The sequence below is a fragment of the Rattus rattus genome, chromosome 2 (assembly GCF_011064425.1).
Source record: "Rattus rattus isolate New Zealand chromosome 2, Rrattus_CSIRO_v1, whole genome shotgun sequence".
NCBI lineage: Eukaryota > Metazoa > Chordata > Mammalia > Rodentia > Muridae > Rattus > Rattus rattus.
The window spans coordinates 17,273,894-17,290,989 of record NC_046155.1 but is presented as its reverse complement, the minus strand read 5'-3'; the positions used below and the strand labels follow the sequence as shown (position 1 = coordinate 17,290,989).

The window sequence follows — 17,096 nt, the reverse complement described above, 5'->3', positions numbered from 1 at the left end:
GAGTTGACACCACAGTCCCACTGGGAGAACAGGCATGAACACATCTTTCCAAACATAGCTGTCAGCCGCAGGTGTCAGACTCACTGAGATCAGGACTATTCCGTGAGCTTTTCTGCTTCTGGAGGATTCCTAAGAAATGTTATGTGTGGTCAGAATACAGTGGCACTGCAATCCCTTCATCACCTAGCAAAGGACTACACAGGGGCCGCTGTCCGAGTGACGCATCGGCTTTGTACAAAGTTGCTGAATTTACAAATAAAAGCAAGTCTAGGCACTTTGGGTAGAAGAAATGGGACAAAATGAAAGGGTAGAAAATAAGAGGAGGTGGGTGGTGCAAGGATAGCAACAGAGGAAGAGGATTCTCACGGGAAAGCTGGTCCCCTAAATAGTGAAGTGGTATCTTTGGAATGAGTCTTTGGACATGCTTGGAAAATAACTGCTCACCAGTGAGATGTGGTAGCATATGCTGGCAATCATAGCACTTGGGATGCCAGAGCAGGAAGATTATTAGTTCAAGGATTCCCTGGGCCATATAGCTAGATCCTATCTCAATAAAATAAAATGAAATGAAATTAAAATAATTAATTGAGTAGGAACAGTACGTATACTGAGGAACTTTGCTCTGTAGTCCTCTATACAGATGCTTTCCGGATCAGCTAACCCCTTATCTTCTACCCCAAATCATGCCACTGTTCAGGGAAAGTTGCCTATTGGTAACAGCATAATTCATATGAAATTTGGTTTGTCTGTCTGTTTGTATTGGGGATTGCACCTAAGTCCCAGCCCTGGCCGTGGAAATGTTCTACTGTTGCGCCTCATCTTCAGTCTTATTTTTACATTCACTTTGATTCAGTGATTCAATAAGATGTCTAGATTGGCCTCCAACTGCTCTATAGCCTAGGAAAGCCCTAAATTTAGAATTTCCCTGTCTTAGACTCCCAAGTAGTTGGAATCACAGGTCTGGTGTGGAGCTTGGTTGTTTAAATCTTAACTTGTCAGACTCTGTTCTCATAAACAAGAGGTGGATGTAGGATGCATGTTCTGGTGGTGGCCGGGGATGGGTGGGTGCCAGCAACTCCACCATGGAGCCTCCTGAGGCCCTACGGAGCAGTGGTCGCAGACCTTACCTGAGGTGACACAAGAGGCATGAAAGAGATGTGACCCAAGTTTGCTGGCCAGCAAATGGAATGGAGAGAGAAGGAAAGATGTCACAGGACACACACACACACACACACCAGCCAGCAACGCTTCTGCCCATGCTTTCCAGGCTCGTCTGTCCAGCAACACTGCAGAGAAGGTTACCTGAGTCTCCTAGAGTGAAACAAGAGAAGTAAAAACAGAAGAAAGGAAACTCCTCGTTAACGTCTTTGGTATGATGGCTCTTGGTTATTCAGTGACCTTATTCTCAGCGCTAAGTTTAAAAGATATACATATCAGTTCTTGTTTCCTCATGACCTCATGACATGGGCTATGCAAAACCATCCATCAGGCGTTATGCTTTTTTTAGTGGTGGTGTGTGAGGGGAGTTTCATGGGACCATAGGATGTGAACATTGGTATTACAGTCTGCCTCTGTCTGCAGATAGAGTGACTGAGGCCAGAAAAGGTTAGGGGATGTACCGTGGTCTGAGACCCTGAACTGTGCACAGGGTGTTCATGCCATGGTTACCAAATCTGAAGAGTGAATTATAAACACAGCTACAAACACTGAACAGCATCTAACCCTATGTCAGTTTCTTTAAGCTCTTGGTTGCTTCCATCTTGCAGTTTCCTGTGCTGAACACTGTCCTACCAGAAGTTTCTCTTGGGGCTGACAGGAAACATCTTCAGAGCAAATGTGGATACAGCACAGAAGCAAGACTCGTGTTTACTGTGCCATCTATTTTGACATGTTCCCCAGAAGCCTGGCTGGGAAGTTTGGTTGGCCTTGGCCACTAAGATGCTATGTTGCCACAGGGTCTAGGAAAGTGGTGTGAGTTTCCAACATGGCAGACTAAGCTTCATCAAATTCAGAAGTAACATCTAAGCAATTTTTATCTACAGCACAAAAGCTGCCCAGCATGTAGGAAGAGGTGGCCTCTTGATCACGCGATGAGGGTACAGCCAGAGGAATATTCATGCAGCTGGGTGCCTGGAGGAGACTGAGGCAGAGCCAGGGAAAGGAAGGGTGGCCTTCTCTTCAACACAAACTGACAGTCATTCAGACAAAAACCAAGTGCACACAACATTGTGGAGAGGAGCAAGGGCCAAGGGGAGGAGGCAATGGGGATGGAGCTCAGCAAACAGGTTCCCCTCAGGTCACACATGGACTTTAAAGAGACTGTGGCAGGCAGAGACAGTCTTCACTACCAAGTGTACTCCTGATGACCACTCTAGTGTGATTCCAATGACTTGGACACCAGGACACCCAACCCATTTGATTTGACTGAGCTTGAAAAAACAAATAGGTGATTCCACTGAGGCATCAAGAGGTAGTTATCCTTTTGGTGACAGCAGAACTGTGAGCAGCCTTTTCATGACATGGTACTCTAAGACAAAGAGCTAAGGGCAACCATGTCCAGGCCTCATCACCATGTGACTTTGATGAACTCTGGCAGACTTTTCTATATTTCCTCTTCATTGTAGAGAAAGCCCAGTTAACCATTTTGTAGTCAACCTTTGTGAGGTTTGTTTGTTTGTTTGTTTACTTCCCCAAAGTAAACAAACCAAAACTATCAGAGGGGCACTTTGAAGCAAGGACTTCTGTGAACACTGGAGAAGAACTCTGGTTCTGTTTCTTAGCTCAGCAAGGGTTTGACTCTACAGTCCTTGGCCACTCTCAGTAAGCTTTGCTCAGCCTCATTCCAAAGGGACGTGGGAGAGATTCCTCTCACAGGATCCTACTCCTGCCCACAGCAGCCATCACAGGGCCACACTGCCATTCCAGATCATATAGTAAGGCAGGAAAATAGAAAAGATCAATGGCTCCTAAGAGCGTCCTTGTCTCTCAGTCAGTTTCCTTGGGTAGCCCTGGTGCTCCTGGGAGGTAGTGGTACATGGAAAGGAAAATGAGAGATGCATTAGGGAAGGGATGACTGCCCAAGATATCTTCGTGCTCATTAGAAATCAAATTCTCTTGATTTGATGCAGTATCAAGAAGGGCGAAGGATACAGCTCAGTGGTGGAGCTTTTTACCTAGTATATGCAAAGCCCTGGCTTCAGCCACCAGCACTGAAACGTTAGCTCTTAATGCACTACCAAAGTGTATTTCCTAGTTCTCACTAAGGTAGAGAAGGCACCGACAGCAGCAGTTGCCTTGTGAACTTGCACATTTTCGTGGATGGCTAGGTAGTTAGGGAGTTGCCTCGAGATGACAGGAACGGGACACATGCAGCCGACAAACCAAACAGCCACTGATGTTTTCTGAAGTCAACAACATTCAACGCAATGTCTGTGCTCACCTGACTTTTTTTTTCCTGAGGGCTCCAATTGATCAAAGCCACTTTGGTGCCTGGAACTCTCCAGGTAAAACAATTGAAATACAAACACACATTGCCAAATGCCTGGGTCTCTTGCCAAAATGGAGGTTTTGACTGTGGTTAACTTTTGTCTGTTCCAAATTTAATGTGGTTCATAGAAAAATAAACTTTTGGTAGGGGAATTAACTATTAAGCTGAGTCTAAAAAGATATGTTGGAGCCTCTGAAGGGGATAGGAAGCTCCTCTCGGGCGGAAGTCTTATAATGATCATTAGGTTCTATGTGCCCAGAATTCAGTTGAACCCCACATTTGTTTCCCAGTGAACAATAAAGCTTGCTCCTCCCATCTCCCAGACTCAAATAGATCTTGAATACCTCCATGAGAAATGACTCTCCTATAGGGTTCGATGACCTTCATGTCAATCCGCTGCTCCTGCTCTCCAATTACCACCGTCCTCCATAGCCGGTTGTCTTCTCGCTCTTCTTCAGCCGTATACTCTGGAATAGACTCTGACTCTTGACCAGAGCTTCTGTTGGCCATGGGATCTTCTGGAAGTGAAGCACAGAATAGGACTTCACAGAGAAAGCCGACAAGAGACTAGATTGTAAGACACCTCTTTGTGGAGCTGCCTACTGGAGCTGCACACCACACATGGTTTCCTTAGGGGCAGACAGCAGCCTGACCACACAGCACCTACTTTATGGACTGATTGAAGAACCGAATTGTTTCTTAAGGCCATGATGAAGTAGGAACAATTGAGGTTAGAGTTCTGGTACCGGCTCATCCTTGTTCATGCTGAGTAAACACTGTCTTTCTGGTTGAGTGATATCAGGCCGAGATACCTTTGGCTTCCTCATGCCATCTCCCCCAATTGCTTGGACTGTTTGAATGCCTTTACTTGGTGACACTACCACTCTTAGACCTCTTCTGGAAGACTCTTGAGACAGGGATGAAACCACTGTCCTGTTGTGAAACTAGGACACATGCTCATATAGAAACCTGGTAATGCTCGCCAAGCACTGTTTCAAAATATGCTTCAGTAAAGACTGCACAGGAGATGAGGAACAAGCAACTTTGTAGACTGGAAATTTTGGGTTCAGAAAGCAACAAGAGCAGCAAAAACCCCATTGACTACTCTTTGGTAGAAAGTTTGTTCTTATGCATTCAAAATAACCATCATGTTTATTAATAAGAATAAGTTGCAACTGCTACTTTTACTAGAAGTACTAGTAGAGTTTAACAAATGTATTCTTCATAACTTCAAATGATATGAAGGGAAAGACTATTTGTATCTTTTCCTATCATTCTGAGATGCTACCCTTCATATTTTTACGTAGTGGGAAAAGACCGTTTAAATTACATCACTCTTTGTCACAATCTTCCTGTAGCACAAGGACAGTAACAGTGGTGCTGCTCCTACCCACTGTTACTGGGTACAGCAGCAGGTACTAAACATTATCTCAATACAGAAACTGGTAACAAAGCTAGCAGCAAATACAGTCGATAGTGTGCTCTGTGAATTCCCTTAAGCTACTGACAGGCCTTGAGCATGACTCTCGGTCTGAAGAGGCTGGGAATACCTTGGGTTTTGAAACTTTGTCAGAATCACCTTTACTACTCACTTCCATTGACATGTCCAACAGTTAGCTTAGAAACCTACTCAGACCACTCAAACTTTGAGAAGGCGAGTGGGCAAACTCAGAAGAGCTTGAGCACGCTCTTGGAACTAGAGATAGCCTATAAGGACCCACAACACAGCGTTGCATCCTGGAAGATTTGGCAGTCACTAAATATACACCAGCAACTAATTACTCAGTATTGGAAGCTGAAGCTCAGCTGGGAAGCCCGCCCTCGCCCTTGCCTTTTTGGTCAATACCAACAGCCGTACCACCCACAGAGCCCTGGCTCATTCTGGTTCCATTGTGTTCCTAGCAGCACTCAGCAGCTTGTCAAGATGGATGGCAGGAACCGTGGTTCGAGCTTGCTCTAATCTGTCCATGGTGATCTCTGTGCAGTGATAGGAGAGGGTTGTGTGTGTGTATTCGTAGTCATCTGTTTTGTTTCTGTTTTTTTTCACAAGCTTTGTTGTTTGGGGTTGGGGGGGGTCCCTTTCTTTCTTTTCTCTCTTCTTTTTCTTACTATGTACTAAATAGCCCTTATTCAACTTATTAAACTAAAATGCATGTCACACAAACACAGTAAAATTATTTTGGCAAAAAGCCCTGGCAACACCATGGACAAAGATAGTCTTTTCAATAAATGGCACCGGGACTCCTGGACATCTTACAAGTAAGAAGATGTATGTCTCAAGGTTTCCATTGCCGTGAAGGGATACCATAACCAAGGCAACTCTTTTGAATCCGAGGTTTAGTCCATTGTCATCATAGTGGGAAGCATGAAATCATGCAAGCAGACATGGTGCAGAAGGAGCTGAGAGTTCTCCATCTTGATCCACAGGCAGCAGAAGGAGACATTCCCTCCCACACTGAGCATGGCTTGAGCATACAAACCTCAAGGTCCACCTCCACCGTGCTTTCTCCAACAAGGTTACACCTCCTAATAGTGCCTCTCCCTATGACTAAGCATTCAAACACATGAATCTATGGGGACCATACATATTCAAAGCACTACAGTGTATATACAGCTGAAGAGGCAACTCTGGTTATGATCACTTGCTGTATGAGCATGAGGACCAGAGTTCAGAGCTCACCAAGCCAGGAACAAGCCATGAGTGGTCCAGTGCATACTTATCCTTTGCACTGATGGGAGCAGAGGCAGGAGGATCTCTCTTGCCATAAAATCTGAGTTCTGGGTTCAGGGGGATACTCTGCCTAAAAGGAATAGGGTGGCAAGAGATAAAGGAATACACCCAGTGCCCTCCTCTGACCTCTCCATGCATAATACACACATGTGTGTGCAATACACATACATCATACTCACACATACATAAACACATACCCACAAAATAAATAAAATAAAATATGTGTGTGAATGTGTGTGTATATATACATAGGCAAACGTGCATTTGCATCTGCTTACAAATTAGCTCAAATTGGATCATACATCTAACATAAAATGTTCAAACTATAAAGCTCAACGTAAGAAGATAATGTAAGAGAAAATCTACTTGATCTTGGCATAGAGATGATATTCATCTGTTTGTTTGTTTGTTTGTTTGTTTGTTTGTTTTAATAGGGTTGCCATGCCACCTTGGTTGGTCTAGAACTCATGAGCAAAAACATGCCTCCTACCTCAGCCTTGGCCTGCAGGTATGAGCCGCCTGTCCTGGGTCTGAAATTGATGACTTTAAATTCATGAAGTAAGTAATTGAAAACTAGACTGTGCTAAAGTTGAACACAAGTTCTATGTAAAACAATACCAAGAGAATAAGAAGGCAGCTACAGACTAGGAGAATAAATTTATCAAATACAAATCTGGTAAATGATTATTATTCAAAATATACAAAAATGCTTAAGACTTAACAATAAGAAGATGAATAATTTGATTAACAGCTAAACAGTAAAATGGTGCTGGTGCTGTACCTCAGAAGTGGAGTGTTTTTCTGCTATGTACAAGGTCCTTTGTTCAGTTCCTTGCAACACAGCACAACAGTTAGACACATGCACACATGTGCATGTGTATACATATACACATAGAGGCAAAAGAACTGAGCACACATGACCAATGAAGAAAAAGATACTAAGGAATCATAAGAAAATATGTATAACATCATTTATCATTACAGCATTTTAAGATAACACAACAGTAAACTATTATTATGGACACTACTACTAGAAATTCCAAAGTCCAAAACATTGACAAGCACCAAACTAGTGAGAATGTGGTGTATCAGGGACTCTCATGGGGATGGAAATATTCTGGTAACTTCGGAAGACAGTTTGGAAGTTTCTTATAAATAAACTTCATTCATACAGTCCAACACCTTTGTAATTACCCAACTGGAAGGGTATTTCCAGATAAAATCTCCACATATATGTTTATAGTCGCTTCACTCATACTTGCCAAAACTTCGAAGCAACCAAGATGCCTGTAAACTGGTGACAGAAAAACAAAGTGTCACATGCACCCACTGGGAAGTCAGTGTCACATGCAGACACAGGGATATCACTGCAGGCTGAAAAGAAATGAATCCTCCAGATGTGAAGGAATCATAAATGCATAAGAAAAGAACATCTATCTGAAAGACTACTGACTGTGTGATTCTACCTATATCACATTCTGTAAAGGGCAAAGCTGGAGAGACAATAACCCTTGGCAGTCAAGGTTTAGATGGTTCTGTGTGGCAATTTTCTGCCATATGAAACCCTCAGTAGTCTAAGGAAAGCTAATTAAGACAAGATGTTCTAAGGGAGGTAAAGCTGTTTAGCCAGTAGGGAAGCCCCTTAACTTCAGAAGTAAATAATTGAAAGGCTTCAGGAAGTCCCTGAAACTGACTACATTACACAAGGCTCTTTCCTCTTGAAGCATATATAAGCTGTAAGGACCATTGGAAGACAGATAATCTAGGCTGCCTAGAACACTCTCAGACAAGCTGAGCTGCATGGAAAAGGCAGAGATCAGCCCTGCTGCCCCAAACAAGCCCAGAGCAACCCACCTGCCTGAAACAGACATGTTCTACATGTTGAGCACTGCATTCTGTGCAGTGTGCTAAGTAGGCTTTTGGTGATGGCTGTGGGTTGAGTCATTTCTGCTCCTGTAAGTAACTCCTCAACCACACTCCTGTTAGTAACCCCAATAAAATTCACTGTTTAACTGAGTTGAACTTTGATGACATCCTTGCTTTATTCTGTTGTTGGTTCCCTGTCTGGGGTGGGTAGATGTTTACTGATGTCTCCATAGGAATACTGTCACACAACAAAGAGGAAGGAAGGATAAATCACAGGTCACTTCTCACTTTGTCTAAATCCACAAAATGTACAGTTTCAGGAGTGGAACCCCAACATAAGCCATACTCTAGCACAGAATGGTATGCTTTCAAGGGAGGCTGTTAGTTGCTATAGATGCAAGTGAAGCTAGTGAGGGAAGTTGTGAGGGCAGGGGAGGAGGAGGGAGGGAACTAGATATTTGACGTGCAATTTGGATGTTGACCTAAGAGCTCTATAAACATAGTTTATTAGTTGAAAAAAAAGTAACATTTAAAACTAGAAGCAACAAAGAAAGTCTTAAAATACAACCCCTTATACTTTATAAAAATGAACATGAGAATTTCTCTGTCTAACAATTGATCCTATCCAATAGCACAGGGGTCTCCTCAGCTCAGGAATTATAACCCTAATCAATTTAAAACCAGCTCTCAAGTATTTTACTGTGTTGAAGTCTCTTAGTTCATCAATTCCGTGATAAAATAGTTAATTTTATTGTATTTTGTTATTTTGCTTTGTTTTGTTTTAAAGAATTTGCTTTGTCATCTTCACATAGCAGTATTACGTCATTGGAGCTCATATGGCTGTAGGGTGATTTTCTAGGAACAGCATCTTGCTTGCGTCACTGGGTGTGGAGCATTTAATTTTCACGGATATTTTCATCCTTGAATATGTCACACTAGAATATGTCAGGGTCTGTTTCCTTCTGTTTTTAAAACACCAGAGACTGTCAGGATTTTTAATCCTTGACAATTTAAGATGTGTTTTTCTATAATAATTAAAGAGGGCGAGAATTTTACAATGTCCGTTGCTATTTCTGCTTCTCTCATTCATGCGAAAGCATCTGCTCATCCTCTCCCTGTGGCCCTCATTGATCTGATAGAAATGCCTACACAGAACCCCAACAGGTACTGCAATGACTGCTTTCCTTGTACTTAGCTTTTCGATTGGCATGCATGCTGCATACTGATTACCAAAAAGAAATTTCAATTTTGCTCTTGACATTTCTCCTGTCTTTTTAGTGATTCCGGATATCTTAGTAAGTTAGTTCTTGTCAGCTGGACACAAGTTTGGGAAGAAGGGGCCTCAGCTGAGAAAACGCTTCCATCATACCACTTGTTGGTAACGACATAGGGTATTTTCTGGATTAATGTTGATATGGAAGGACTTGGCTCACCGTGGGAAGTACCACCGCTGGGGAGGTGGTCCTGGCTCTTATAAAAGGGGGAACTGACAAGGTAATAAAGAGTAAGCAGACACTCCACCATGCCTCGCTTCAGGTCCCCAAACCTTTGGGGTTCTTTCTTGAGCTCCTTCCTTGACTTCCTGTAATGAAGCACTGTGGGCTGCAAGATGAAGTAAACCCTTTCTCCCCCATGGTCTTGGTCTTTGCCAAGGTCATGGTCCTTATCACAGCTATAGAAAGCAAATGAAAACAATAAAAAAAGAACCCTTCTATCTTAAAATCATGTACATGCGAATATAGACACCTGCACAAATGCACAGGCACACACATAGGCACACACACATGCACAGACATACACGTAGACATACGCATGCACACCTATGCATGCATACACAGCACAAACAAAAACATATAGGCGCACACACATATAGGTACATACAGACATAGCCATGCATACACACAGAGAAACATATATTACATGCACATTTTCATTTGATTGTTTTTGAGCCATTAGTCCTAATGCTTCAGACTTGTGAGAACACAGGCATTGCTATGGGTCCATCTACTTCCCTTCTCTTTGGCATAAATTGGGAGAAAAGAAGAATAATTTAAGAAACAGGGGATGTGGTTCAGCAGCAGAATAATTACTAAGCATGAGGATGGTAGGGGAAGAACAGTGGAGGGAGGAAGAGGAGGAGGAGATAGATGGAGAATAAGATGGAGGGGAAAAGGGAGGAAGGAAAGAAAGAAGGAGGAAGGGAGAAGGGAGGGAGAAAGGAAAGGAAGAAGAAGAATCTTTAGAGCACTTTAAGGACTTGTTAGGTGTCCATGTTCAGAGCCAATAACACAAGCTAATAGGCAGTAAAGACACTCTACTCAGTCCCCCGAGTTAGCAACGCCTTCCTGACTTTGATAATTCTGTTACATCTTTAACTCCCTGTCTATCCATATCTATTACAGATATGTTCTGTCTCCATTTAACTCTCCCCAGGTCCTCCAAATCAGTCCTCACTATGGTCCTCTCCTACTCACGAAGTTTTTCTCCTCACTGAAAATCCTTTCCCTGGCAGGGGTTGGAGACAAGTAGGCCATCACAGATAAGGAAGAAGCCAACCAGAATGTTTCCTCCTGGCTTTCTGAGATGACATAACATATGCTCTTGAATGTTCTGTGCTACACTGACCACAATGGGGTCAACAGTGGTCTTCCTATAGGGAAACACATCTGTGAAAGCTGGCCAGCCTTCTATATCTGGACACTGCATGGATGCCAGGAAAACTCTCAGAAGGCATGGTGCCTGGTGTTTTCTGGTTTTAGCGAAGACGTCCAGTACACAGCTTAAAACGCTAAAATTCCCTTGGTGATAATTAACAGATAGGAAGTCAATTTGGGTATAAAAGTTTAGTGTAGGGGCTAGAGAGATGATTGGCCAGTTAAGAGTGCATACTGCTCTTTACAGAGAAGACCCAAGCTTAGTGTTCAAGACCCTCAGTGTTGGTGCTCCAGGGGATCTGTCTACCTCTTTTGGACTTCATTGGCACCTCTGCTCACATATTCACACATACTCTTACAGAGAGCTGGATGATTTAAAAATATGATAAAGATGCATCTTAAAAAAATAAACTCAGTGTACAAAAATTTCAAAAAACAAAACAAAACAAAACCCTCTTTCCAGACACACAAGCATGATGTCATCACTTAAATGCAAAGTGTGGAAACAGGACTTGCTTTATAAAGCTGGCTGCCTATTGGTGCTGGAAATAAGGGGGAACACCAATAGAAATGTAAAGGGGGTGTTTCTGACTAAGATCATCCTGGCATGCCTGTCAATCAGAACTTAATAGAATGGGATCATTTCCTCCTTGAACTTGGGGTATTTTGTTTCTAGGGTGAGTATCATGATGCGTTGAAAGCAAAATTCAGGCTTACTCTTCATTTGAATGAGTAACCTCCAAGCCCCTCACTATCTCTGCAGTCCTGATTTTGTTGGCATAAAAATCAAGCCTTAATGATATTTCCCAACTGTTTGGACACTGCTATAAAGGAAAACTGATTGGAAGGGAACAAGCTGGGGTCTTTCAATGGAGAGATTAAATTGTCCTTCCATAGGAAAATTGGCAGTGTTAGGCAAATACCCTGGAAAAGCATCTGCTCATCAGCTACCAAATAAAAGAGGTACTTGTGGGAAAATCCCGGAAGTTGTAAAGGACAGATTTTCAAAGCAACAGTGTGGCCTACAGAAGCAAACATGTGAACGTGAACTTTCACATCTTGTTTTCTGTATGCAGGCTCAATTTAGTAAAAGACCCTACCCCAACACCTCACTCATCAGACTGCGATGGGAAAGCAGCATGAGCAAGAAGCCAACACAATACTTGGTCTGAATGTTGTCTTAGTTATGGTTTCTATTGCTGTAAAGAGAAATCATGAAGAAAAGCACTTAACTGGGGCTGGCTTCCACATTCAGAGGTTTAGTCCACTATCATCGTGGAGGGAAGCATGGCTGCACGCAGGCAGACATTGGTGCTGGAGCGTAGTTGGGAATTCTGCATTTGGATCAGCAGGAAACAGGAAGAGCACTGGGCCTGGCCTGAGTTTCTGAGACCCCAAAGCCTACTCCTAACATACTTCCTTCAACAAAGCCACACCTGCCCAGCAAAGCCACACCTCTTAATAGTGCCACTCCCTAGGAGTCTATGGGAGCCATTTTTATTCAAATCACTACAGCAGCTATTGTGGCTACTTACAGCTGTATAACTCTGGGCGGACCGACCGTGTAACCTCCCTGTGTCTTTGTGTTCTCACTACTGTGGGAGAAAATGGTCTATTTTACCACAGTAAATGTGAGGCCTACAGGAATTATCCCTAAAATACTTGGGATAGATCCTATAAAATACCATAGTAAACATTACAAACTGTCAATATTGGCAAAACGAATTATGGCCACTTATGAAAGACTATACTTAAAAGTATTTGCTAATCAGGCTGGGAGCACACCAGGACTCTTATCACTTAACCTTGTCTTTAACATAAAAAAAAAAAAAAAAAAAGGCAAATCCCTAACCAAGATGAATAAGAAACATTTTCCTTTAGAATGCATATTCCAGATTCAACGTGCTTACCTGAAAATTCCCAAGACAGAAAGTTTTTAAGCACTTATTTCATACACTAGGTCTTAAATATATTTATATTCCAATCTTCCTATCCATGTCTGCTATATAGAATACAGCTATTCACACAGACTGTGTTTTTGGCAGTTAATGTTTTCTCTTGCTTATTTATTTGTCTATAATCGTGTTTGGATATGCACCTTTTGCTTGAAATCAAAGGGAATTTTAGAGTTCAACATACACTAAAATCCAACTCTGTGAGTTTAAGACCTAGAATAACCGAGGTCATTAAATTGCCTCTTTCAACATGACGATATCAACTAAATAAAAGAGCCCTGTCAGCAAGTGGCAGCTTTAATTACCAGCCAGCTCAGGCACCACCACTTTGCGTGACAGATTTACTATTTATAAATAAAACGCTCAGATGTGGTGTGACAAAGCTCTCCACAGAGACAGGAAGCAAAAGGCAAGGGGAGGGAGGGAGCAGCCATAGCAGTCTGCAGTGCAGTTACAAGTCAGTAGATTAGCAAGAGAGGAGCAGGGACAGCAGGGGACAGCTGGAAGAGATGTGGGGTGGGGGTGGGGGGTGAGAGCAGATGGGATGGATGGAGTATCTAGGGAAGACTGAGGTGGCAGAAAAAAATGAATTCAAGGTATCCTTTGATTTCATATTTGTGTCTTTTTTAACTGTCAGATCAAATATCCAGATTATTAAGCTTATCTCCCAACATCAGTAGAGTCAACCAACTTCAGGAAGAAAATATTTGGGGAAAAATTACATCTGTACTGATTGTGCACAGATTTCATTCTCATTCCTTCGTCAAATATGCATTTCTAGTCTGTTGTGTACTATGACTAATATAGAGATGGCTTAAAGTGTATGGAGGATGTATGTGGATTCTATACAAATGAAAAGTACACAGAAAGGACTTGAACATCCTTAGATACTGGTCTCTGTATCACTACTGATCACACGTGTGCAGAAACCTACAGAAAACCATGACCAGGACAAAACCACAGCACAAACAGTAAGCCCTGCGGGTGTGGTCCTGCACTGTCTTAACCTCTAAATCTGCCCTGGTTGTGGATGCTGTCCCTGTAGCTCAGTGACAGTGGGCTGAATTAATCTTTTAATATGATGGATTTCTCAATCATATCTTCCTACAGATGGGGTTTCTTGTCTCTAAAAGCCTAGCTGTCCTTTAATGGAAGTGTTTCTTTTCAAGACTAGAAGTTTTTTTTTTTTTTTTTTTTTTTTTAGCATGGCGTGGCATTGTGGTTGAAAGTCTTTCATTTTGGTTTTCAATTCAAATTTTAGAGAAACTACCCAGCTTTAAGAGGAACTGGAATGGCAAAGATGCTTAATGGTGCAAATGCTTTGTATTCCTTTGCACTTCTGAACAAGCCAAATGTCACCAAGCACAAGATAGAATTACAGGAGACTACCATTCCCACCACAACTGTCAGTCCTAAATCCTAAATGTGGAGACTTCTCTTTGCCTTCCTTATCTTTACTCCGACCTGCCCACTCCATCCTTCCTTCCCTCTGTTATTTTCTTGTATATTTTATGTATTTACATTTCAAATGTTATCCCCTTTTCCCCTCTCCCATCCCCCTTCCCCCTCCCCCTACTTCTATGAGGGTGCTTCCCCTCCCACACACCCACTTCCACCTCAACGCCCTGGCATTTTCCTACATTGGGGAAACGAGCCTTCACTGGACAAAGGGCTTTTCCTCCTATTGATGCTGGACAAGGCCATCCTCTGCCACATATCAGGCTGGAGCCATGGGTCCCTCTATGTGTACTCATTGGTTGGTTGTTTAGTCCCTGGGAGTTCTGGTGGGGTTTGGTTGGTTGATGTTGTTGTTCTCCCTGTGGGGTTGCAAACCCCTTTCAACTCCTTCAGTCTGTTCTCTAACTCCTCCACTGAGGTCCCTTGTTCAATCCAATGGTTAGCTGCAAGTATCCTCATCTGTATCAGTAGGGCTCTGGCAGAGTCTCTCAGGAGACACCCATATCTGGCTCCTGTCAGAGAAGTCTTTGCCCTGAGAAAGTATGCATTCTAGTGGGGGGCGGGTACAAGGCAGGGGGTGGGCGAGGGAATCCAGTAAATGTCAATCAGACAAGCAGGCAAATCATTAAACAACAGTTTCAACAAAGAAATTGCAGAAAATAAAGGAACACTGACTGAGGGGCTGGGAGCACATAGGTGGGGAACAAATCACTGAAGGCCTTTCGAAGAGGTGGCACCTGTCTAGTCAGGGTTTGAGGGGTCTGAGGGGGTGAGCATTCTAGATAGCAAGGATTTGTATAAAGGGATTAGTAAGTTCTTATTTCTCTTCTTCAATCTTTGCATCCTAGATTCAAGTCCCTTTCTTTGTACATGTAGCCTCAGTTTTCCTACACGTAGCATAGGGTAGAGAATTCACCAAAGGGTAATAGTTACCAATGAATAACCTCTGGGAACTGTACCTACTCTATCACATTCTAAATTGTCAATCATGGACACCCTGGAGAGGGATTCCAACAGAAGCTTCTAAAGTCACGGAAAATAGTCACCTGGACAACAAAGAAAGAGTTGTCTGTAATGTTACCTAGACAGTCATTTATGTAACATAGGTCTCTAGGAAGCTTACCATGGCCAGTGTATTCAAAAGAATCTGCTTCATCAGGGGTATCGAGTTCATCCACGTTGATGTCAATCTCATCTGGACTGTCTAGGTTATCATCAGAGAGAATAGATCCTTCACTTTGGTCCAGAGAGAGGTTGATATTTGGGGCTGTAAGTTTGATTCTTCTAGGGTGACTGCCATTGAGATCCAGAGAATTGGGAGGTTCTAAAGAAGAAAACCAAAGCAACATTAGTTCATGCACATGGCTCTCCAGAATGGACCTGGGATCCAAGGGAAAAAAAACCCTAATAAGGGATTTGGATCCTGCCCCCAATTGATCCTTATGTCCTCTCTTCCTTGTTTGGTTTTATAAGACAGGTACTTGCTATAGAACCCAGACTGGCCTTTAATGTGCAAGCTCAACCTTCAGTGTTAGGATATGGATGTGAGCAATTTGGATGCTTTTTTTTCTTTCTAAAGATTTTTTTTAAAAGTTTAATGTGTATGCATGTGTATGCCACATATATGGAGATACCAGAACAGGACATCAGACATCCTTGCAACTGGAGCTATAGGTGGTTATGTCACCCAACACAGGTGCTGGGACTCCGGCTCTCTGAGAAGCAGCAGGCATTTTAACGGTTGAGCCATCTCTCTAACCCTCCACTCCTGGATCCTCTCCTTGGAAAAAAAAATCCCTCAGTATTGACTTCCATTCAGCACACTGTCCCTAGCCATATGAAAACAGAACTTGAGAGATATTGCTAAATGGATAGAAACCTTTGTTTGTTTGCTTGTTTTGTTTTAGTGTTTAGGTTTCAGAAGTCACTGTGCTATATTTGCTGAATTTTATGGAATTATTGAATAACATACTGAAGAAACAATAGTTAAGCACATATATTTTCTTATGGTTCTTATACACATTATTCCTATCAAGTGGACGTTAAGAACTTTCTATTAAATTCATAGAAAACACTAAAAAACCTATTTTTCAGTTCTGACAGCTCTGTACATAATTATTCAGTGGCCTTTCCTGTCTTTCCTTTTTCTTTTTTCTTTTCTTTTTTTTTTTGTTAAAGCTTAAGTACATTAGTACTTATTTGAATTTACCAAGAAAATCACCATATAAGCCAGTATCACCCAACATTACTGTTCATAACAGTCACGATGACCCATGCTAAGGCTGGCAGAAGCAGTTTGCACCCTCTCTTTGCAGTGTGTCTCTGCTGGTGAGCCTCTTACTGGATAGGAACAGAGTTGGGCAAGCCCTCTCTGTACAAGCTTATCCAAACTAGAGATATCCATTGTGAGCTAAGAAGAAATATTTGCTCCTTATCTCTGGTTCCAACCATCTCTGGCTCCTAAATTCTTTCCCTAGGATCTCATTTCATTTGCAAGATCTATTTGGATTATACTGATTTTACATCCTGAATTTGAAGCATCTCTATTGAATTCTTTCGCAATGGGCTCAGCAGTAGACAGACTGTCTAGTATGGGTGGGGCCCTCAACTCTGCCCTTACCACCACACAAAGTACAACAAAACAATCCAAAACCTCTTGTGTGCTCGGATTACACATTCGTGGGCATGTTAAGGTACTGGGGGGAGGGGCAGTCTTTCTTCTATGCCGTCAGAAAAAAAATCACGAAAACAGCAACATTTAAAGAACATATCAGAACGGAGTCGATGGCATTGTGGGACGTTCACCTGTTATCACGCTGTTCAGGAAAAGGAACTGGGCACAGGAATGTGAACTTTTAACTTGAGCCAAGTTCAAAACTACCCCTAACATCCTTGAGTGAGTGTAGCCTCAACTGTTGCAAAGAGGCAGAGGAGCATTTGAGTTG

The 17,096-nt window shown here is 42.5% G+C and overlaps 1 protein-coding gene across 1 annotated transcript in view; it reads right to left on the bottom strand.

Moving 5' to 3' along the window:
- Prune2 (prune homolog 2 with BCH domain) overlaps positions 1-17,096 on the bottom strand; it is a 249,999-nt gene that overhangs the window by 20,926 nt on the left and 211,977 nt on the right. Inside the window, exons 11-12 of the mRNA XM_032891689.1 lie at positions 15,275-15,475; positions 3,832-4,005 (exon numbers count right to left, since the gene is read on the bottom strand). Of these exons, the coding sequence (XP_032747580.1) occupies positions 3,832-4,005; positions 15,275-15,475 (375 nt within the window). The remainder of the gene's footprint in view (positions 1-3,831; positions 4,006-15,274; positions 15,476-17,096) is intronic.